This window comes from Huiozyma naganishii, chromosome 5 (genome assembly GCF_000348985.1).
Source record: "Huiozyma naganishii CBS 8797 chromosome 5, complete genome".
Classification (NCBI taxonomy): Eukaryota; Fungi; Ascomycota; class Saccharomycetes; order Saccharomycetales; family Saccharomycetaceae; genus Huiozyma; species Huiozyma naganishii.
This window is the reverse complement of record NC_035926.1, coordinates 41,685-64,148: the sequence shown is the minus strand read 5'-3', so window position 1 is coordinate 64,148 and position 22,464 is coordinate 41,685. Positions and strand designations below refer to the sequence as shown.

Here is a 22,464-nt window from a genome sequence, read left to right as displayed (position 1 = left end):
CAGTGCATATCGCAAACGGAGGTTCCACTGCGTACTTGCCAGCGACACTGATGCTTCCCTTATATACTGCAGAAGCGGGCAAGCGCATCCGATTGTGTAGTAACGGCTAGGGTCGGTGCCGTCAAGGGAATTGAGGATTTGGGGGAGAATGGAGAGGGGCGGAGGGGACAAACAACAGATAATTGTCTCATTCGAACGACACAGTGCACACCACGTTTTGGGGTCCCCGCAAGCAGAAGCAACAGACCACTGAAGGTGCCCTTCGTGTTTCGTTCCCCCTCTCCCTCTCTTGAGTATTTCCTAATAGGAGGTGATCATGAGGCGTGGGGTGATGTGGGGTCGTGGGGTGATGTGGGGTCGTGGTGTCCACGGCTCTCCCAGTACCAGTTGCGTGAAGAATATATTAGACACTGTGGTCTGTACGTACCTCTTGTGTTGAGAGCGCATCGGAATCCAGGAGATGTCCGCATGCTCTTCAAAAGGAAGAATATGTGTTATATATGTGCCCTGGGGGGCCAGAAGGAATATTAGCACGAACGGGAGCGCCAATTGACAGATACTCGTCGTGGGGAAGCGGTCTAGTCTTGGCCACTTTGTATTTTTACAACTGTGCGTGCTCTCAGAGCACGGCGTCCATGAACTTCTGCCATCTTGTCGATGGTTCCACTCTTGTCTCGTCGAGGATCTTGGTTCTTTCCTCAATATCCACGAGCCCCGTAGTGACGTCGATCTGGTCGACGCGCCTCCACCACCTCTTGGTGAACGTGCGGGTCCAGAGCTTGTGTCCGACCCACAGCACGACGAATATGGGCAGTGTGATGTATGCGGCGACAAAGTCCGAGCCCTTCCAGTTCTTTGGGATGAACGTGGCGTACCCGTTCGTGAGCGTGATGAGCGAGATGACAAACAGGGAGTAGTACACGGCGTATGGCTGCCCCCAGGTCTTGAAGGGCAGTCTGTCGTACATCCCGTTGAAGAAGATGGCCTTGCGGAACCGGATGTATGCGACACACCCGCAGATCCACCCGATGAACCCAGAGATGGTGCTGATGTTTGAGAACCAATTGAACACGTCTGCCGTGGATGAGCTGACGTTCAAGAACGCAAGGCAGGAAAGGCCCCCCGAAAGGGAGATGGCCACGTAGGGGACACCAAACCTGTTGATCTTCCCGAACACGCGTGGGGCGTCTCCGTTCCTCGCCATTGTCAACAGCGACCGTGTCGACGCAAACATGAACGCGTTCCCTGCAGACCATGCACTGGATAAGATACACGCGTTGATGATGTGGGGGAGCACGCGGATCCCTGCGTTCTGGATCCCGATGACGAAGGGGGAGGACCCAGCGCCTGGTTTCCCGCTCGCCAGCGCGCTCACCAGACTAGGATCGTTGTATGCGACGATGACGCTGATGGCAAGCGTCCCCAACACGTAGAAGAACATGAGTCTCCAAATAAACCTTCTTGCCGCCTTGGCGATGTTCCTGCGCTGGTCCTCACACTCCGCAGAGGTCAAGCAGACCAGTTCGGGCCCCAAGATAAAGGCGAACCCGCCCTTGATGACCCCGGAGTAAATGTCAAGGAACCTGCCAAACCCGCCCTTCATTATGTGTTCTGTGAACGCGCCTGGTCTCTGCCAGTACCGGAACCCGAGTCTGTCGTGGTTGGGCCCACCCCCCCAGAACAGTATGAACGATAAGATGATCAGCCCGACGATACACAGGATCTTGATGGACGCAAACCAGAATTCCGCCTCACCGTAGTACTTGACCGGTCCGAAGTTCAAAATGACTACGATCCCGAGGAAGATGAGGATCCACACCCCCTTGGGCACCGCGACTGTCCAGTACTCGACCACCCCTGACGCGGCGGTACACTCCGCGGCGACAAGGATGATGTAGCAGTAGTAGTAGTTCCACGCCGTGGCGAACCCGAGCGATTTGTCAACGTACCTAGCAACGAGGTGTGCCGCGGACCCGGACGCGTCGTTCCCGTTCCCGGGCAAGTAGCACACCATCTCCCCGAACCCGCACATGATTGGGTACACGACGGAGGAGATGATGATGTACGAGATGAACAGCCCCGCGGGCCCGCACAGAGCAAGTGTCGAGGACGTACCGACGAAGAGCCCCGTACCGATGGCCCCGCCGAGCGCGATCATCTGGATGTGCCGGGACTTGAGCCCCTGCTGGAGGGACCCCTCGTTGGCGAACGGGTCCGCGTCGCCGTCGCCGTCACCGAGCTTCTCGCTTATTGTAGCTGACGAAGTCGACTGCTGGGACTCCACATCGACGAACTCAATTGTCTTGTTGTACTTGTCCTTTGCTGGCAGCGCGCCAGCAGAACCAATTGTGTGTGTAGTAGCAGCATCATCGGACGACGACCCAACAACGGTCAGTCCTGGATATTTTTCAGCAGCCATGGCAGTTTGTTACTTACCAAATTAATCTCTTGGCACAGGGCAAGAAGACAATGGGGGGGGAGAAGACGCAGAATTGGCACGTCCCACCGTCCCCAATCGCCCTACCTATATACCCTTGAACGGGGGAGCCTCCCCAAGGGCAACGGCACTGCCAATTTGAACCAACGCCCACGAACAGTCATCGAGAATGACTACCCCTCAGCAGGGCTTTTCTCTGCTATCCAGTGCGTGCCCCAGCGAGGCACAACGCTTATCTCAAGTCCGGTTATCTAATCTCGTCGAGGCGGAAGAGCGGGTGCCTGGGTGTTTCCGCTTCCGCCGGCGTGCCTGCGAAAATACGTCATTTCTGCGGTGAGGGGCGGCGGGGCCCCCGCGCGGGCCAATCAGGAGCGAGGGCCGCTGCGCTCTACTTCCGTTTGGGGACAGGGCCGGTCCAGGCCGGGCAGACGGGGCCGCACGGCTCTCTTTCGCGCGCGGTGGGAGGGTCCCCGCCCGTCCGCAGAGGGGCGGGTTAGGGGAGGCGGGGTCTGAGGGGAAAGCGAAGCCCTAACTACGAAGCCCTAATTTATTTAGCCCTAATTCGTTTAGGGCTTCAGGAGCTAGGGCTATGCAGTTAGGGCTTCTTATCTCGAGAGTTTTTCCGCCGGAAAAACAACAATGGCTCAGGACTCAGAGATGGGCCCGGAAGAATTAGTATACATGAGGCGGAAGACGAATGACTGAAGGACTGAGTGGCAGCTGCACTAGCTTCCCGGGCCCGTACGTAGATGTCTGGGGTGGACGTAGACAGGACTTTGCAATCGATACAGGATGCGCTGTGGACAAACAGTCTCACTTCGCCTGGCCAGCCGTCTCTGCAAGAGACTGTACACAGTGTAAACGTGTTCCTAGCGGACCCAGCTATCCTTTTGGTGCAGTTACCGCATTGGGTGCCCCGTATCGGAGGCCAGTTTTCCTGTGAAGTGGGCTGCAAAGATAAGGAACTGCGTCTCGAGGATACGCATTTCATAGCATTGGCCACACTGTTCTACGAGTTTTGTAAAGTGTGCCAGTGGAAAAAAGTGGTCGCGTTTTTACCTACAGATGTCTCTCAATTGCATGCAGTCGTGTCACTGATACAGCGTTCCCAAAAGCACAAAGTGGATTGGCACCTTATCTATTTCCTTCTATCGTGGCTGTACGTGCTCGTGTTATCGCCGTTCAAATTGCAAAGTATAGATACGCACATTCTACAGGCCTTGAGGCAGTACGCGGGAAACACATCCTTAACACCGATAGTTGCAAAGATCACTGCACAGCTCTTTCAAAAGAATGAGCAACTGCTTTTATCGGCATGGCAGAACAATGAGGTCGACTTGTTGACTTTGAATTATTATCTAAAGGTGCCGAGATCTGGATCCATGTTTCAAGATACCCTCGTGGAAGGTACAACGCACAGGTGCCTCACCACAGACAATGAACCCATTGTCGTGCTCAAATTGCTGCCGAAACTGTTCGCACACTACTACAGAGAGGCCGAGACAAATGATGGACCCTTACAAGACATACTGAACTGGTACTTTGACCATCTCGGCTCAAATTCAACAGAGTTTCGGTTTCAACTCGCTCACTCTTTGAAGAAAATATTCGAATTTATTTGGGGCCGCTTCGATGACAGACAACTCGTCTTGGATACATTGCGGGAACTGGTGACTAATATACCCATCACCCTCCAAGATGGAGACATTAACGTCCTACACACACAACTCCTAATCGTAGCTGAATGCTCCAAATTCATTACCGATGGCGAGACGTTGGAGCAGATAGCAAGGGATATCTTACCTGTAACCACCTTCTTCCAGCAACTGGCTCCCAACGGCACAATTAGAGGCACGCAAATCCAGGACGCTTCTAACTTCGTAATATGGTCCTTCGCCCGCACAAGGGCACCACCGACAAAGTTTGTGACCAGCTGCGTGAAGTGTCTCCTCGTCAATACAGCATTCGATAGAGATATTGTAATCAGAAGATCCTCCCAGGCGGCCCTGCAGGAACTTTTGGGGAGACACGGTCGTTCGATCCTCGATAATGCAACAGTAATGAGTCTCGTACAGTTGCCAGTTCATAATCTCGCACAATCTTATTACGGGAACATACGGACCTTGTACGAAGTGCTCCCCGCAGAATGGTTTGAGTACGTGTTTGATTGGCTCTTACAGTTCAATCTTTTCCAAAATTTGGACCTTAACGTCGTGAAACTAACCATCAAATGTGTGTCTAATTTTATCAATGGGACAGAAGTAAACGTATCGACTCATTTGGATAGAATTTCCCAGCAGCACCCACCAAACCAGGCAACACCGTTGAACGGTAGCAAAATGGTATGGCTTCTAACGGAACTAAAGCTCAAGCACGAAATGATATCAGACTACGTTGACGTGATGTGGGGACAGAGACCCCATCACCATAGTTCAACAAGGGAAGAATACTTTGAATTTTTGGCCATCTTGCGGTATTGGCAGCACCCCACGTCGATCCTCATCGACAAATTCAATAAAGAATTGTTCTTTCACATTGTCAATAATGTGTCAGAGGCTCATGAGTGGTTTGATGAATTCAATTTATCTGTCAATGAGGTCCTTAAACGTTTGATGGAGAGAGAAATGGACGAGGAATTATATGAACTTACTGAAAAGTACCTAACCTATAACAAACCGCTAATTTGTGCATCACTGCCTCAACTCCTGCGGCAAAACCAATTCTTCAACCTGTTTCTCAAAAATGAGTCCGCAATAACGTGTCCGTCAAAAGCTTTACTGCTCTCGACATTAAACAGGGAAAAGGATCTTGCAACCAAATTTTGGCAATCGCCAGATGGGTTGGGGATATTAATGCGCGGGTTGGACGATTATACCATCACAGTTCAAGGGGATGTCGGACGCCTGGTAAGGCATAAAGCACTTGAGTTCATAAACATTTACTTCAACAAATTGCCATCAGGTTACACAGCTAATGATGAACTGCCCCAGATATTACTTAGGCTGGCAATAGAATCTGCAAGAACGGTGAGGCAATTAGCAATGGAAATCATTTTGAAATATTACGTCCCAAATATGTCCGCCACAATACAGGATACTTTGAAACTCGATAAGTTCAAAGATTCTCACAATATTTTGTTACTCCTTATGCACTCAGAATTACTTGACCACACAAAGAAAACCTCATTTTGGAGAAGTTATGCCATGTATGCCGGTGCCACTCGATCCACTGAAGAAGAAATAATACAAGCAATTGACGAATTTACCGTTTGGTATGACAATATGGTCTCCCAAGAGAGTCAGCAGGAAGTGCTACGGGAGATCGTTATCAGTATACCAACAGCTGCCCAAATCACAGAGAATAAAAAGTTGATCAAATTTGCAGTGACTGGTCTGTTATTCCTGCAAAGGCTGTGGTCATCAAGAACGGCATGTGGAACTGCTTATTTCAACTGGAAAGGTGTATACGCCAAACTTCACAACCTAATGATTGTAAACGCCATAAACGGTTTGCTGCTTCAAAGGTCCGTGATCGAAATGCTTCCCTTTTTGTGTGTCGCATGGAGGAACGCTGTTGGCAAGTCGTTTGCAGATTTAACATTTGTCAATACCATATTGAAGAGGCTCATTATTTTTGCTAACAAAGCGGCGGTAACGGAATCTAGTTCAGCAATCCAAAAATATGCTGTAAGATCTATTGCCCAAATATATATTGAATTTGGTGCGGAAAGGCATTTGGAAGCGCTACGAAATTCTATCTCGTATACGGGGGGGGTTGGAAAAGAGGCGGACCTGTTGCTTACTACGTAGTCTCTTTTAAAAGACAAGCTTCCAGATATACAATCTCATCCTGACACCATTTTATATTTACTTTAGACTTTATACACAAACTACTAAAAACTTGAAACTTCCAGGACTCATTAAAAGATAATAAATAATCTTTCCAAAAAACATGCCACAGTTCTACTTATTTTAGCTTCTCTTACCCAATACTTTAACACAATTATACAATCCTTCATTACTAATTCATCATCGGCATTACGCCTCATGACAGTGGAATATTAAAATTTATACTTACAGAAAAAATAGTTAGGTTATTCTTCGATCGGTAATTGAGATAAAGCTGCTTCCAACCGTTCCAAGGCATCCCTGGTACGTTCAGCGTTGTGAATATCAATATCGAGTGAGTAGCCATTCGGTAGTGCCATTCCTGCGTACAATTCATTTAGATCTTGAAGTAGGGTGTTCTCAAATTGCTTTTCGTCAAGTGGAAATCTGGTAGCAAAGAGTCGAGTCAGTTTGTTCGACGTACACGATTGTGGAGTGGTACAGTACATTTTCCGAACTCCTGCCAGCAATTGAAATAAAGGCACACATTTATGGCCCTCTAATATACTGCTTATATCTTTAGGAAGAATCCAAATGTTGGGTGATGTGTAAAAATCATTTCCAAATGCCTGAAGAAAATGATACAGGTAATAATAAAGCAACGACGGCATTTCTTTCATGGAATTGTTTTGCAATAGTAGACAATAATCCCTTACAGTAAACTGGAACTTGAGCTGGGGAGAGTTCTTCAATTGTTTAAAAAGGATAAATTTGGAAAACGTTGTCGACGTGGAGAGGCTAACAGCTCTAAAAAGAGTGTGCAATCCAGGATAACTAATCGTATTCACATTACTAGCATCCACTAAGCTTAAGTTGTAAACCGGGCTCTGTACTAAGTACTCGAGGAACAGCAAACTTTTGCCGTACTTTGAGTTTTGAGCTAAGTACAGAAACATGCTATTGAGAATCATGACCTTCAATTGTTGTTCACCTGGGGTGTTGTTCAGCTTTTTACCGATATTTTCTAGCGATTGGAACATCTCTTCCAAGTTTGGCAGCGACTGGGTTAATTTAAGGTTCATGATGCTCGCATTCCGAATATCAGAAAGGGGATAGTTTGAGGTCATAACTTTGTTCTTTAGATCAAATACGTACTCTTCAAAATTCTTGTTTGCAATATCCTTGACGCTCCAATTATAAGAGCGGACTACAACATCGTTTGGATATAATTTCTGTAACGTTGTAAGCGTATCGTCAAAAGCATTTTTTTCACAGATACAAACAAGTTCAGATAGATCATGGTCCTGTAACCGGACATTCCATTTAGCGTCCAAAAGCTCAATCAGTTTCCTAGCACACAATTCCGAATTGGAAAGAAGTAGATATTTGGCTGTTCTGATAAAGGTGGGATAAAACAGATCCATAAGTTCTAAATCCACCATATGTTTACCGTACCGAAAAAGGCCACCGGTTAACTCACTTTCCAATTTGTGGACTTGATCTGTTTCAGTGAAGAAGGCAATATAGGAGATGTCTGCCAGTATCTTACGCATCGTATTCGAAACATGGGTATTATTCGCGTGTGCTTCTTCTATTATTTCGATAAGCCTATCAAAGTAAGAAATCGACTGCGTTTTTGTTACTACGACGGAGCATTTGTAAAGTGTATCAATCTTCAGGCGCATTCTAGTAATTTTGGTGTAGTTCTCGAGTAAACGCAATGTAAATTTGGCAAGAATGAACAGGTCATCTCCCGGACTCATCGACAGAGACATTCGATAGAGCATGTTAGCTAATTCGTTGTAAAACTCAATGGGCATCTGTCCTGTCTCACTTGCCTCGATCTCCTTATTATTTTGAGATATCCAATGGATTTTCGAACTTTGAATCCTGTTCAATAGTGTAAAATACAGGAAGTGATTTTCATTCCTTCTGAGATTCTGTAGCGCTTTCAAGATTACGGGTATGCTCAATGCTACCAATCTATTAGATCGATGTGTGCGCTCAGATAATGAGTTTTTGATCCACATATCCGTGATAGACACGGCGTTGAACTCTGGCATCCCTTTCGACGAGACAATCCGTTTGCTTGATAGTAGATCATTAGCAATCTTCCCCAAATCAGTTTGTAGGTATCTTCGTATGTTTACGATCATTGGACAGTTGCTGTCAAGCTACATAGGTTGCCTCAATCTGAACCGATGAGCAATGGCGACTGTGCAGCAGAAAACATTTGTGTATGGGCGATTTGGGAAATTAAGAGAAAAAGGTCAAAAATAAAAAGAGGTGTCTCAGTCATAAACATTTGCAGTAGTTCACAGTCAAATACGTTGTCTCTTATTAGTAGCAATTGTTCTTTGAACTACTACTGACTTAGGCAGTTTGCGTTTCCATGTCTCTTTGTTTTCAGGATTTGTTGTCGAGGCCACTTTTGCACTGTCATTCATTGGAAGAATTTTCCTTTTATAGATTTGTTGCAGTTGTGCCTCATGTTTTTGTATCCAAGGGTGGGACAAAGCATTATCACTGTCCGCCCTATCTTCTACGTTAACTTTCAGCAAACATTTGACGAAGTCCTTGGCCTGTTGAGAGACCCGTGCCCAGTGTTTGATTTTGAAGTTAAGATAACCCATCTTTGCGTTTGCAATGATGGATTTTTCCGTCCCGTCGCCGTAGAAGGGGGAAACACCAGTGAGCATGATATGTGTTATGACACCTAGCGACCACAGATCGCATTTCTTGTTGTACCCGATTTTATCCTGTTCCAATGTCGCCGCTCTTGAAAAGGATTGGTACATCTTCCGGTTTGCCTTGAACCCAACCTCTGGGGCACAGTATTCCGGAGTCCCCACAATTGTGTGCATTCTGGTTACCTTTGAAGTCAAATGTTTGGCGATCCCAAAGTCTGCTAAGACTATTTTTGTACATGGTTCCGGCGACTGCAATAAAATATTATCCAGTTTCAGGTCCCTATGGACAATTCCCTGGTCGTGCAAGTATTTCAAAGCCTGTAATATTTGGTAAACGAACAGCAACGACTCTGTCTCTGAGATCGAGGTCAGACAATCGCCCTTCGCCAAGTAGGAGAACAGATCGCCTCCTGGAATCAAATCCTGGAAAATGTACAAATTGTCATTGAGGTCGTTGAAAGTCCTATGCACTTTAATGATGTTTGGATGATTCAAACTGAGAAGTATCTTGGCCTCTTTGTCCAGCTTATTCGGTTTCAATTTTATTATCTTGACAGCAAATCTTTGCTTCATTGTTTCAGAAACCGGCTCATACTGCGTGGTTTTCTGACACACAAGAACGTGCCCAAATGTACCATTCCCAATAACTTTGGGCAGGATCTCCCAGGTACCGACGGTTTTTTGGATATGTAAATGCGAGTAAACATCGTAACCCAGTACCTCCTTGAAATTGGACCGGAACTTAAAAACGATTCTCCCCGTGCAACCAGTATTGCTGGGCACTGCGGGCCACAAATCAACAATATCATTGTTCCGTAACGGATAGGCAACATTCTTTGCCAAAGTGATACCGTTCACCGTAGTCCCATTTAGCGAGGTGTCTCTGATGTAGAAGATGGGGATACTCTCCTCGTCAAACACAGTCACCCACAGTGTACAATGGACCGCAGATATGGCTGGATCATTCAAAACCAGCGTACATTCCTTCGTGTGCCTCCCTATCTTCATTAACGAGTGTCTCAGAATTGGGAACTCCTGATTCTCGGCAGCCAACGGGCCGCCTTCAACAACTTGTAAAACCCCAGCTCTTGTTCCATTCCTAACACACACACACACACAACTCACTGGGAGATCACCAAAAACAGCAGCTCTACTTTCAGATGGGCGGCTCTTCTACTTTATACTGCTTCTATTAAATATTGACGTTTTGATAATTTTAGCCGCTTTTACATTCAAGAAGGCATCGCTTTGAAAGAGTCCCTCGACAACAAAAACGTCTTTGGAAGTAGCTAAATCTGATACAGCTGCAATGGGAGTAATGCGGGGTACACAGTAACCTTGTTACACTCTGCATGTCTAAGCCCACTCTTCCCAGCCGACTTCTAAAGCACCTGAAATGAACCGGATAAAGAAGCGAAAGTTGCGCATTTCACAAAGCTCTACAGTTTTACTTCATCAATAACCGATACATGGTGAGATACAACCTACTACTGGTACCATCGTGGAGCTGGTCTGGTATACCAAGTGCCCACCCAGTGCTGTCCCCGCGGTGTATGTATGGCTTCCCCTAAACTACTGCTCAAAACCGGGTAACGACCCACGGCTGTTACATCCCCCAATGTGCAGGTTCAGACGTCTGCTGGTCACGTTGATGCTGGAGCTTAGGTAGTGACTTAGAGAAGACTCCCCCACCGTACCTTTTGATACAGCGTAAGTGTTGTACTTACACCTACAGAGACCCTCACCGTAACATTTGTTAGAAAGTGGAAAATGGCTGCTGACGAGCTAGTAAGGGAGCCGGAGACTCCGCTTCACGCGGAGCCTAATGAACAACTGGATTTGAACGCTGTGCAGGAGCTGGATGAACAGGATATTGCAGACCTTGATCTGGGCCCGACTTTCGACGAAAGTCTGCCCCCGAGCGCGAACGCAAGTTCTGTACGGCTGCACGACGCGCAGTTCGATAACGCAAACGACTTTAAACCGAGGATAAATGTTGGTTCGCCCTTCTCCTCCTCTTTCGCTGAGACAAACAGCAAGGGTAATAGCGGGACAGGGGCGCCCCCAGTCATTAGGAGAAGGCTGTCGATGTCGCAACAGTCCAAGTTCATCAGCTACGTGGACCAAAGGTTTATGGACATCCAGAGAAAATTTGTGCAATCAAGAGGGCTGAATAACAAGACTGGTTACAAATCTCTCGACGCGCTCTTGAGGGACATCAAATCTTTGATCGATTTTATATGGTACTCCATCGATAACGAACCGAATACAGACAGTCTGTTGCAATTGGATGCCAACGAGAACGACGACAACGAGAACGAGGGGGATGGCGGGAACTCCAGAAGAGACCACAGTTCCGCTCTACACAACCACTCCCCTAACCAGTCTTCCGATTCAGGGTTTGGCCAAGCATCGTACCTCATAAGGATAGCGGATGACATGCTCGATTACATTGAGAAATTCCATATCGACGCCACTGACCATCTGACCATATCGAAAGTGTTCAAGTTGTTCTTCATAATGGATAGGATATTTGTCAAGTTAATAAATGGCGTCACCGCAAACAACATAAAACTCAATAAGACTGACATGATTCGGTTTTCAGGAATCGCTCAACGATCGAGGGTCAAGTTGCCCATATATTTTGAAAAGCTTGGTGTCCAAGGGTACCACTACGAACTGAGTAAAATATACGAGGAGAGTTTGGAAATGTGCACATGCTCGTAATGACTTGAATGATCATATATTTACTGTATACCTGTACGTAGATATGTGGGGTGTAATAAACGGGTATTAATTGTTCAATGTTTAAATACTTCCACACGGTTGAGCGTTCACTTCATGTTCTCAAAGGGATTGGTCGCAGGCGGTTGCTGAGGTGTCAGTAGAGGCACATGTGTGTTACTGTTGATTTGGTACTGCTGCTGTTGGAACTGATGTTGAACCTGTTGCGGAACTGACTGCTGCTGCTGATGCGCCTGTTGTTGCTGTTGTTGCTGGTGTACTTGTGGCGCATGTTGGTGCTTTTGTAACTGTGCAGCGATTACAGACACACTTTTATAAGAGCTCAGGTCCAGAATAACGGTAACATCCTTCGTTATCTTGGCCAAAGAAGCCAAATTAGGTCGTATGTCGTTCAAACTAGGTAAATCTGACATGACACTTTTGGTGTTTCCCAAAATCATAATGATAGACTTAAGAAATGCATTTATCTTCTCCCATGTCCTTAGTTTCTCCGCTTTGCTCAAGTATCTCTCAGTGATCGCAGGCTCGCCGGAGAGCAAAAGATCCAACCTATCGTTTAAAGACTTCGACAACTCCATGGCTTGCCAGCACGTGTCAGTCAACTCCCTGATCTTAGTGGAAAGAGAATCGGTTAGAATTTGCTGTCCATTACTACTCGCTACTGCAATCTTTGAAATCTCACTCGTAAGATGATTGTACACTACACTAACCATCTTAACAACGTTAGTTAGCATCTGGTATAGCTGAATGTCTATGTTTTGTTGGGCCTCGTCAACAATCTTGATAGATTCGTTGCCTTCGTTGATGGAATTGTCCGTGGTGCCCTTCTCTGCCGTAACAGGAGAGTTGGCTGAGGTGGTACCAACCTTGGTTCTAGTCGAGTCAGAGGAGCCAGACATGTTTGTAGTAGCACCATTAGTAGCACTCTTGCCCTCTTGAGTGTGTTCGTAATCGGCCTCACTTGCTTGGTTATCCTGTCGCTGGTACAATGAGATGCTGCTTAACCTTGCCGGATAGCTACCATTGCTCTGTACTGAAGTTGTCGAATGGTCATTTGCCCGCACACCACTTGAGTTTCCGTCCACGACTGTATGACTCGTACCGCCTGTATTGATGGAGCTTGCTGCAGAGCTTGTTGAAACATCGCTTTTTTGACTTATCGGAGTCATCGACTGTCCATTATTGGATCCATTTGTAGTGTTGGCATTTACATGTGCGTTCAGACTCATAATATTGGACAACGACTTTGTCGTTTCAATGTTGCTATTTGGAGATGATATTGCAGACCCTGTCGCTACTACGTTAGAGGACAACGATGAGGGGAGCTTTGTTTGTAGGGTATGACTACGTCTTCTAGGCTTGTTTATCAAGCCCTCGACGCTTGTGTTTGCCGCACCAACTTCGCCACTAATCACTGGAGAATAGCTGCCGACCGAGTACATATTTATTGCTGAATCGTTCCTCTTTAACGTGTGCTTCCTAGCAGAGGTTTTCTTCAGGGGTGGACCACCTGAACTGATAAAACACCAGGAGTTATATATCTCACTGTACGAGCATAGTAGTGTCATATAGAACATCCTGATAAAGCAGAGGTCATCTTCTGCAAAAAATGCTTCGAAGTTTTTTCTCAAGCACGATATGATTTGTTTGAAAATAGTTGTAATGGTAATGCAAAGTTTGATCATAGCTTGGTCGTTAAAATCCTTTTGAGTTTCAGCCTGCTGTAAAAATTCAACTAAATTATCGATGTGAGACCGAACTGAGTACAGCAAGGTGACAATGTTCACAGCGATTGACTTTTCTTTACAGAATGAAGCAATCTTTCTTATTACTTGCTGGCATTCAGTGAAGCTAAATAGTAATTTCCTGCACGCAACCACAAGTTCAGAATGGGATACTTTATAGTGTTCGTTAATGACAGACTCTTCGGAAAGTACCGACAATCTTTTGAAATAGTCGTTGTATTTGGTGTGGTTATAGAGTTCAGTGCTGCCGCTGGTTTCGTTCTCTAGTTCAGGGTTACTGGTAGACATGATTTCGTTGTTAGCGGTGCTTGTCCCTTGTCCCGAGTTTGGGGAGCCCGTACTGATGAAACCCATTCTCTTTGATGCTTTGCTAAACTTCTCCTGGTGTAAAGAGGAAAGATTGGTGGTAACCCCATTGTTGGGATTATTTGCAGTTGTAGGTATCGAAGTTGCGGACTGTTGTTGGTGTGAATGAATCTGTTCTGGATGATCCTCAAAGTACCGTTGTAGTGCTAGGGCCCAATATTCGTCCCTTGGAATACTCGCATTTGTCGGTGTATACTTCTGAACAAGTTCCAGTTCATCTGTAGGGATGTTGTTACCATCGATATCGAGCATCTCCAACTTTTGCAATCGGACTACATTTCTGAGATCCCAAATGGAGACTATTCTGTTATTCTTCAAAGACAGCACCTTCAAATGTTTGGTCCACACTGGCGGTATATCATCGGGCAGGGACTTGATTTTGTTTGATGAAAGGTCCAGTATCTCTAGCTTGGGACAGCCATAGAGCGAAACAGGTATCTCTCTGAAGTTGTTACAGTTGAGGTCCAAGTACCGTAGATTCTTTAAATCGGCAAAACTTGAAGGTAGAGTAGTTAAACTGTTCTTTCTCAGTGACAGCCTCTCTACTGGTTTCAATGCAACAATAGTCGAAGTAGTAAGAGACTCCAGTTCCAACGAAACCAGTTTCACGCTGTTGCCACTGCTCAACTGTTTAGATATCAGAGCCTCCAGTTCATTGGAGTGGTCTGGTTCACCTAAACCATTCATGATGGTGTATTATGAAGGCCTGAAGAACGATCCAACTGCCTACTATATCAGTTCTACCAAAAGTTTAGTCTCCATAGTCTTCGACGATGTTCTGTTAATTAACTTTTCATTTTCTTTTTTTAAGAATATAATCTGCATGAACAGATCAAGTCTAAGGTTTATAAACGTTTCACCGTTAGTCGGTTTGTGGGGTGGCAAAAATCTAGTTACAATGCCCGTTTGTCCTGTTTACCAGTGAATCGATGTAACAAGAGTTGAGATTAAGAAATCTGTAATATTAAGGCAAGCGAGACCTCTTAAGGTTTACAGTGTAGTCATATTAGATTGGCAGCTCTAAATTGAAAACTGCACTGATATGCTTAGCACTACCTTGTGTATATTGGAGGTAGATGCTGCTGAAGGGCTCTACATTTTTACTTTTTAGGCCATGTGCCGTTGCTAGGCGATGCCATAGGCGTCTAGGTATTTGATTCCAATACGGTTTGCACCGATTATACCTCCTGAGACTGTTCAATCCGAGCTACGTATCGCATACCATTTCAAGATTACCTTTTAATTTCTGGGTTCCTAACAATGAGAAGCCCGTCCTTTTAGTAACCGATTTCACAACACTTTGGACCTTAAGTGTTACACAAGTATCTTTGTAGCGTATTTGGGCTTTGAAAAGAAAGGAAAAGAAAGAAACCAATACCCGGTTACTTATCGCCCTTACCCCGGATATTACCAAATATGAGAGCCAGTAATGCACATTAACCAGACATCTTTTGTAATCGCATTTTTCTCTCTTTCAACACTTGAGGAAATTGTGTTAATCTATCTAAATTTGTTCTCCGTATTCCTTGCTACACATAATCCCTCCCCATCTTATCAGGTTACCTTGTCTTTTTAACTGTCAATCACAAAAAGGACATAACTTAACCAGCATAAACAAAATGGACTCGTACACTACGTAAAAACAGGGTGCTAAGTCCCAACTCTTCCTATAGTATTGACAAGAATTTGATAAAACTATGAATACACGAGATAATGCATATATCTATTTACATGCTTACAGTTGCAGTTTCCTGTTTTTCATTAGGCACATCCTCTTGCCCCCTTTTGCCGCGTTCCAGCTGGCTTAACAGATCTTCCTTGATGCCAACCTCCTTTAACAATTTCACGTCGAATAAGTTCAGACGGAACAATTTGTTGCCTCCCAGAGTTTTCACGATCGTTTCAATGGTTTTTTTGTCCTTTTCTCCCAATGCCTTGCCCTTGTTACTTATCAAAAAAGATCTTACGTTATTCATCACGTTGAAACTTGTAGTGTTACGGATCATGGCGCCGATCTGTTCAGCAAATTGGCAGTACTGGGCCAACTTGGAGATGCTGCCATGCTTCCGCAAGGATGCAAACCCAAACAGCAGTTCGTTCACGAGTTCGCTCAATTGTGATTTTTCACGTAAAGTCAAGTCACTGATATTCGTGAATTTTGGCTGGGAGATATAAGTCTTGAAGATCTCCTCTGCCGCATGAGGCGACCCGCCACTCTTGGTAAATTCGGCCCTGATGAACTTGATGTACAATTGGTAGTAGTTGGTGTGATCCACTACTTCGTCGTAGAACTTCCTGATCGGGGTGATTACGGGTGCTACTTCTATCAGATCATCCAGCTGATTTATCACAACGTTCAGCTTTCTCCGGATATCTGTGGGCCTGATGTTCAAAAAATGGAACCCCGCTTTCTCCTTTTCAAAACGGTATGCGACAAGTTTCCTTATTGCGCTTGTTGTAGCATTTGGCTTGAGATCTTTATCCCACGTAAACAAGGTGCCGTACAATTTATCGAAATCCGAACGAACAGCTTTAGGAGCATTCAGTACTTTTAAAAGGAGTGAGTTCGCCAAGAGCACTGTCTTGACGTTTTCTGCCTTAATATCCATTTTTTTCAATGCGGTTTCTAACAAAATCGGATTCGTGTGATCCCTTAAAGTAAGACCCCAGTATGTCTCAAAGACCGAGTTTGTCGCTTTAAGTTCCTTTGGAGTCTCCCTCTCCCAGACCGTGTCCATCTTTTCGATATTCCCTGATTGGAACAACGCCTTGAACAAGTGAATGAACGAATCGGCGCTGATGGTGCCGTTCGAGTCAGTCGGTTTGATGTATGAGTTCCACACAGCCTGGATCTTTAGAAGCGCCTTTGGCGGAGATAATGCATCCATACTTGCCACGATGAGAAGCAACGAGTTATTGAGCGTAGGCACGTCGTCTTTGAAGTCCCTGTAGACTCTCATGGCGAGCAACGGTTTCTGCATCTTGATGAACCGTTCGATGTACGCGTCGACTATCTGTGGGCTCACTTTAGTCCTTTTGAGGGACGCATAGTCGGTGTAATGCAACAGCAGTTTGAACACGGAGATCTCTACGGATATCCTTTCCAAGTACCAATTTTCGTCCCTCTCTATACATTGTTGCAACAGAACTTTGTACCTGTCGAGCCCGCCCTCCTTAAAGTGTTCCCGCACTTGAAGTATCGGGACGTTCTTTATCGGGTTAATACTTGAGTCCAGTTGCAAGATCTGCGACAGAGTGGCCAAGTCGGGGCTTGTATCCTGTGGTAACCTGAGGTAAGCGACGCAAGCGAGCACCACGAGCTGTGTGATGTTTCTGGGGGGCAGCCCTGCTTGAACGGAGACCTGAAGAAATTTAACCCACAGGTTCAAGACTTCCTGGTACTGCCCCTGTTGCAAAAGCGGCTCCATCACAAGCCTGAAATGATCTGGCCTGGCCAGTTGGTACCTTGCCAAACTGTCCAATATCTCATAGGGCTCCACGGACCGTTCTCTCTCATCTATAGACAATTTGAGCAAGTTGTGCATCGACCCTGTCAGGTCGTTTGACCGCGCCAAGTTGACATTTTCGTGGTTCAATTTGAAGTTGAAGATACTATCATTGACCTGTGCGAAGAGATCCTTAACTGGGCCCGTCCCATTTTCTTTGACGAGCGCCCCAATGTCCTTACCGAACTCTTTGACAATATCCCTCTGCTGATAAGTTCCTGCGTCCTGTGCCCGCTGAGCAAGGGCCCGAGTCTGGACAATGCTAGTAGCGCCGCTCACCGCTCTTTGAAAGACCACAGCCTTGCGAGGTACTATCCAGGTCCTTATCATAGAGACAGCGAGCTAGAACACCTAAAATAGAATGCTGTTGGAGAGAGGGTGTCAAGGGAATACCGCCTTTCTGCACCAATGTTGCAACTTAACCCTTTACCACATATCCGATACACTGCCCCCCGCACCAGGCTCCAAGACCTAACCCATCCAGAGCAATTGCAACTGCAACTGCAACTGCAACAGCCCATCCTCCCAGTGAAGCGGTGCTATTTCTCAATCTCAAGGTGCATGTCCCAAAGGGGAAACCGTGCCACAAAACAGCGCAAAAGACTGGAAAAAAGCAATGAAAGAAAAAGAGGCCCGCCTCGTTCCTTCCCGAAACGGAAATGTTTCCTCTTCCGGTAATCCATAGCCACAAAAATAGAGCGGGTGCCCAAGATAGCGTGATTACCGGATTAGGAAACCGGCTGCTCTGTTGAGCTGTCGTCTTCTCGCTCCCTCTCGCACAACTGAGCAGTCGGGTGCCGTGTTGCACGATAGCATTGCTCCGGTGTAACCATTGTGGATGATCCCAGCGGACATGATGCGGCGTAGAAAGTCACTTTGTACATGCCAGGGGAGAGAGTTATCGCTAGAAGCTGCCCTCGAGCTTCGCTTTGCTTTTTTCAGTTTTCTTTTGTCCGCTTGTCTGTGGTAACCTCTTATCCTGTCTCCTGGAGGCTATTATTTGCACTAAAAATAATACTATAGTTCTCTAACAAAGGCGTCTGAGGGCGAAGCCCTCAAAACTTTTGCTTTATTTTACTTCTTTTTTTCTTTTTTCTTTTCGATTTCTCAGCCATTGGTCATCTCCTGGTCTCTCTACCTCTCTCTCTCTCTGTGCACATGCCGCTAAAATTACTATTCTTTCCTGTCTTGGGTATACCCTCCCCCCCTCCACCTTCCCATTCTTTTAGGTCTTTTTTTTTCTTCTGCCTCTTTTTTTATTAGCGACACAGTTGCGGTTGTGAAAGTATTATATAAGTGATATTGGCTGTACTGTTTTAAATTTTTTTTGATACTGGTGCAAAGAAGCAGTTTCCTTCTCTCTTCTTTTCCTCTGATATCTTGAGTGGACCAAAGACAACGAACCAGACAATTCATGTTTAATTGATTCCATAAACATTTTGTTTTCTTTACCTCATCTCTCTCTCTCTCTCTCTCTCTCTTTTTTTTTTTTAAAAAGCTTCTTCTTTCCCTCTTCCCTCTTCCTCGCTGCCGCCGAACTCTCACAACGTCCCACTTTCTTTGAGATCTTTTTTGCCCTTTTTGACACAAGATTCAAAGAACATAAGCCTAATACTCATCTGAAACTTTTTTTTTTGCATAGTAATACTATAAGTTACGTCCCCATTTTAGCATTACTCTTTGAAGAGGACCATTGGATAAGTTTGATACTGTATCCTAGTTTTTTTTTGTAAGATATCATGAACAACAAAATACGTCCCTCACATCTGAATCTGCTCCAGAGTGAGCTGAAGAACCACCAACTGACCGTCAGGGAGTACTTGCCCGACTTCGTGGACATGTGGAAGGTCTCCCTGAACCAGCAGTCGCAGCACACAATCTTCAACTACAGCAACTTCACCTCCCAGCCGTACATCAACTCGCAGATGCGGTCTGTGATCTTCGAGTTTGTGCTTCTGTGCCATTCCCGACTGAGACTCAGCACGACAACTTTGTTCCAGACGCTGAACGTGATCGACAACTTCACCTCAGTGTACCAGATCAAGAACTACAACTACCAGTTGCTTGCGGTCACCGCGTTTTGGTCTTGTTCGAAGATGTACGACGTCAAGAGAAGGATCCCGCAATTGCAGACTCTCGCGGAGCTGTGCTGCAACCAGTACAGCAAGAAGCAGTTTCTCACCATGGAGCTGACCATCTTGCAGAACGTCGGGTGGTGTATCTCGAAAATCCCCACTTTCGACACTTTCATCGACTTGCAACTGTTGAAGCAGCAGCAGTCGGTCTACGGGCAACAACAGACGAACGTCAACGATTCCAAACTACTCTGCATCATGATCTGCGAGTTGGTCTGTTTTGCACCACACTTGCATTTCCAATACAGCCACGACGATATCGTCCAATGCTGCGTCGATATAATCACAAACGGCAACAACAACCTCGAGAAAAACACGACCACTGGGCCCACAACAACCCCGAGTGCCACTACACCCGCCACACCCACACAAACCCCGCTACACCACAAACTGGTGAACTACCTGGTCTCACTCAACAACGAGAAATACCCAACCAGCTTCAAATTGAAGTACCAGGAAAGGTACCACTCAGTGTACCGCAGCTTAACGAAACTGATCAACCGTCTGACACACGAGGCGGCAATGAACACTTTCATCGCCCACGTTGTGGACACCCCAAAGCCGTTCCCTCACGCCAAACAGCAACAGCAGCACCACCAGGCCTACAAGCTACCACTGACACCCACTACGCCAAGCGAACTGAAACGGAAGCGGCTGAACCAAATCTCCGAAGAAGACCATCCGTCCCCAGTTCCAAAAATGCGGAAAGAGTGAAAAAAAAGCACCGCACAGGCCGTGGTGCACGGACGCACGCGCTTCCCCGCATTTATTTAGCATTTTGGCCGCGGTGTACGCAGACGAAGCAGTCACCCGTTCTACATACCATCTTTTTTTTTGTAAAAAATAAAATAATCAAAGAACCCAAGCACTTACCGTAAAGGGAAATGCCTCCAAGAAGCCACTCAAGCGACGCAAAAAATCAAACCGGTAATTTTTCAGCTGAAAAATTTCAGAAATAGAAAATTTCGGAGAATCCGTGAAAAGTTTCAGGGAACCATCGCCTCCAAGGAAGGTTACCCGGATTGGCAGGAGGCACAATAGGTGAAATAACCGGAAAAAATAAAGGGAAAACAAAAGGGCTCTCTGTGCGTATTATATTATCCCAATTTGAGAAGAGTCATCCGATTCCCCCATCGCTAATCACTTGTGTGCGTGCGTCCCTGTTTTACATCAGCAGCTGCTTTATAAAAAAGAGGAAACATTGTGTCATCAAAAAGGGCAGGACCTGACAGATACATACACTTTTCTCACAGTAGAGGCTTTCTTCTTTCCCTCTCCTTTTTTCCCTCTATCTGGTAAGAAATGGCTCTGACTAATCCAAGACCGTTACAGTTGCTAACGCAGATGGATGAGCATGATCTGCTGCATAACTCAGCGTTGCCGCTGTTCCAGTTCAACGGTGTGTCTTTCCCGGGCTCAGAAACGGTGGATGTAGTCGATATCAATCCAAATTTGGCACAGGCTCCACAGGGACCCCAACTTCCATCGTCAGCGTCTCCCCTAGTGGATGGTGCTGCGATCCCCACAGACGAGACCAAACCGTCTTCGGGGAAGGGGAAGGGGAAACGGAGGAGCAGTTCCAAGAAGGAGTTGTCTGCGGCCGCGAATGGAACGAACACTGCAGCCAGCAGTGCTGGTTCCTCATACAACGCCAAGAACAACAACCCTCTGATTGAAGTATCGAAACTGATCCCAGTGACTGGGGAAAGACCCTTGCCAACGGATAGGGCTGGCCCGCTCGAGGACGATGTGCTACACGCGGTGTTCATCATCCTGTTCGAAAGCGACCCTAGCCAAGCAGGTATCACGGTCAAACAGATCTGTGACCAGCTGCTCGTGAAACACCCGGAGATGTCCAACTTGTCCACGAAACTGTCCAACCTCATCTCTGCGAAGCTGAACGCGTACGTCAAGAAGATCGAAAAGGGAGAGAAAACTTTGGTGTACGCCATCTCGAGAGAGTGGTCGAATTCATCTCCTCGTAGAATGCTGTACATATATAGGGGCATCCTCTCCCCAGACTACAAAGAACACGCACAGTTGGTGACCACACAGTTGAAAGAGCAGATGGGTAGTTCCCAGACACCAGCGGAACCAGCGGAGGCAACAACGGCAACGGCCAGTGCAGGTGCACCGGTAACGGCAAGTTCCACGGATATTCTGGTAAAGTCGGGGAGTAACATGAACTTCACTTTGACGCCAGAGTACAATATCCCCTACGCGGCGTCGCCAGTGTCGGCGACTTTGACGTCAACTTCCCCAAACAACAACAATAAAACTAACGAAATGACAAACAACACAAATGCTTGTACTGACACGAGTAACGAATTAATGAAACCTCCTTTAATAAATGCTGCGAACACGGCGACCCCGGGGAGCAGAAAACGGACTCTTAACAATAACAATACCAACAAAGGTAATAACGACAGTGACACAAGTAATGACAACAAGAAATTAGGCAAAGCGATGAAACTATCCCACAGCTCGTCGCCGAGAGGGGCTGCTGGACCTTTGTCGAGTCCCAACGGCACAAACATCCACACGGGCAACAGCAGCATCCATGGCAGCACAGCGAGTTTGTCCGCGTACCAGCCAATTGCTACGCCTTCGAACTCGAGCTACGTGACTGCAGTTGCCCAAACCCCAAGAATATCTAAACTGCTACCCAAGAACGGGTTCCAGCAGACGCAGACAGGTGCTACAAGCTCCCAGTCACTGACCAACATCTGTCGACTGTTGGAGCAGCACCCTCCAAGGACAGAGAGCAAAATGGACAGCGATGACAGCGGCGGAATCATGACGAAATCAGCCGCACACTTGTCCACGGACAATAAAGACAAGACCCAGGGCGGCGACAACGACTGGGTCGCCATGGTCCGCAATGGATTCCTCGTGCAAGAGATTGCATCTCCTGAATCCGTCTCTCTGGACGACCTTGACTGCATGTTTTAGTTATTCTTCTATGGTACGTTTCTTTAAATATCATTACATATGCACAATTTTATTTGGTTCA

The 22,464-nt window shown here is 46.3% G+C and overlaps 9 protein-coding genes across 9 annotated transcripts; 4 read left to right on the top strand and 5 right to left on the bottom strand.

The window, feature by feature from the left end:
* Nucleotides 1–619: 619 nt before the first annotated feature.
* Nucleotides 620–2,419, bottom strand: PUT4 (proline permease PUT4; the record flags this gene model as incomplete). Its single annotated transcript, XM_022608015.1, has 1 exon — nt 620–2,419. One exon carries the CDS (start codon nt 2,417–2,419, stop codon nt 620–622), a length of 1,800 nt encoding a protein of 599 aa, XP_022464553.1.
* A 767-nt stretch (nt 2,420–3,186) lies between these two features.
* On the top strand, nt 3,187–6,246 carry CIN1 (Cin1p; the record flags this gene model as incomplete). Its single annotated transcript, XM_022608014.1, has 1 exon — nt 3,187–6,246. The coding sequence occupies one exon, from the start codon at nt 3,187–3,189 to the stop codon at nt 6,244–6,246; it is 3,060 nt and encodes a 1,019-aa protein (XP_022464552.1).
* A 284-nt stretch (nt 6,247–6,530) lies between these two features.
* MNE1 (Mne1p) lies at nt 6,531–8,420 on the bottom strand (the record flags this gene model as incomplete). The annotated part of the gene is made up of 1 exon (XM_022608013.1): nt 6,531–8,420. One exon carries the CDS (start codon nt 8,418–8,420, stop codon nt 6,531–6,533), a length of 1,890 nt encoding a protein of 629 aa, XP_022464551.1.
* Nucleotides 8,421–8,585: 165 nt separating this feature from the next.
* Nucleotides 8,586–9,962, bottom strand: MEK1 (serine/threonine protein kinase MEK1; the record flags this gene model as incomplete). The annotated part of the gene is made up of 1 exon (XM_022608012.1): nt 8,586–9,962. The coding sequence occupies one exon, from the start codon at nt 9,960–9,962 to the stop codon at nt 8,586–8,588; it is 1,377 nt and encodes a 458-aa protein (XP_022464550.1).
* A 762-nt stretch (nt 9,963–10,724) lies between these two features.
* On the top strand, nt 10,725–11,681 carry TFB6 (TFIIH complex subunit TFB6; the record flags this gene model as incomplete). The annotated part of the gene is made up of 1 exon (XM_022608011.1): nt 10,725–11,681. One exon carries the CDS (start codon nt 10,725–10,727, stop codon nt 11,679–11,681), a length of 957 nt encoding a protein of 318 aa, XP_022464549.1.
* Nucleotides 11,682–11,788: 107 nt separating this feature from the next.
* SOG2 (Sog2p) lies at nt 11,789–14,497 on the bottom strand (the record flags this gene model as incomplete). Its single annotated transcript, XM_022608010.1, has 1 exon — nt 11,789–14,497. One exon carries the CDS (start codon nt 14,495–14,497, stop codon nt 11,789–11,791), a length of 2,709 nt encoding a protein of 902 aa, XP_022464548.1.
* A 1,040-nt stretch (nt 14,498–15,537) lies between these two features.
* MSC6 (Msc6p) lies at nt 15,538–17,646 on the bottom strand (the record flags this gene model as incomplete). The annotated part of the gene is made up of 1 exon (XM_022608009.1): nt 15,538–17,646. The coding sequence occupies one exon, from the start codon at nt 17,644–17,646 to the stop codon at nt 15,538–15,540; it is 2,109 nt and encodes a 702-aa protein (XP_022464547.1).
* A 1,409-nt stretch (nt 17,647–19,055) lies between these two features.
* On the top strand, nt 19,056–20,165 carry CLN3 (cyclin CLN3; the record flags this gene model as incomplete). Its single annotated transcript, XM_022608006.1, has 1 exon — nt 19,056–20,165. The coding sequence occupies one exon, from the start codon at nt 19,056–19,058 to the stop codon at nt 20,163–20,165; it is 1,110 nt and encodes a 369-aa protein (XP_022464546.1).
* Nucleotides 20,166–20,753: 588 nt separating this feature from the next.
* Nucleotides 20,754–22,403, top strand: GDS1 (Gds1p; the record flags this gene model as incomplete). Its single annotated transcript, XM_022608005.1, has 1 exon — nt 20,754–22,403. One exon carries the CDS (start codon nt 20,754–20,756, stop codon nt 22,401–22,403), a length of 1,650 nt encoding a protein of 549 aa, XP_022464545.1.
* Between the last annotated feature and the right edge of the window lie 61 nt (nt 22,404–22,464).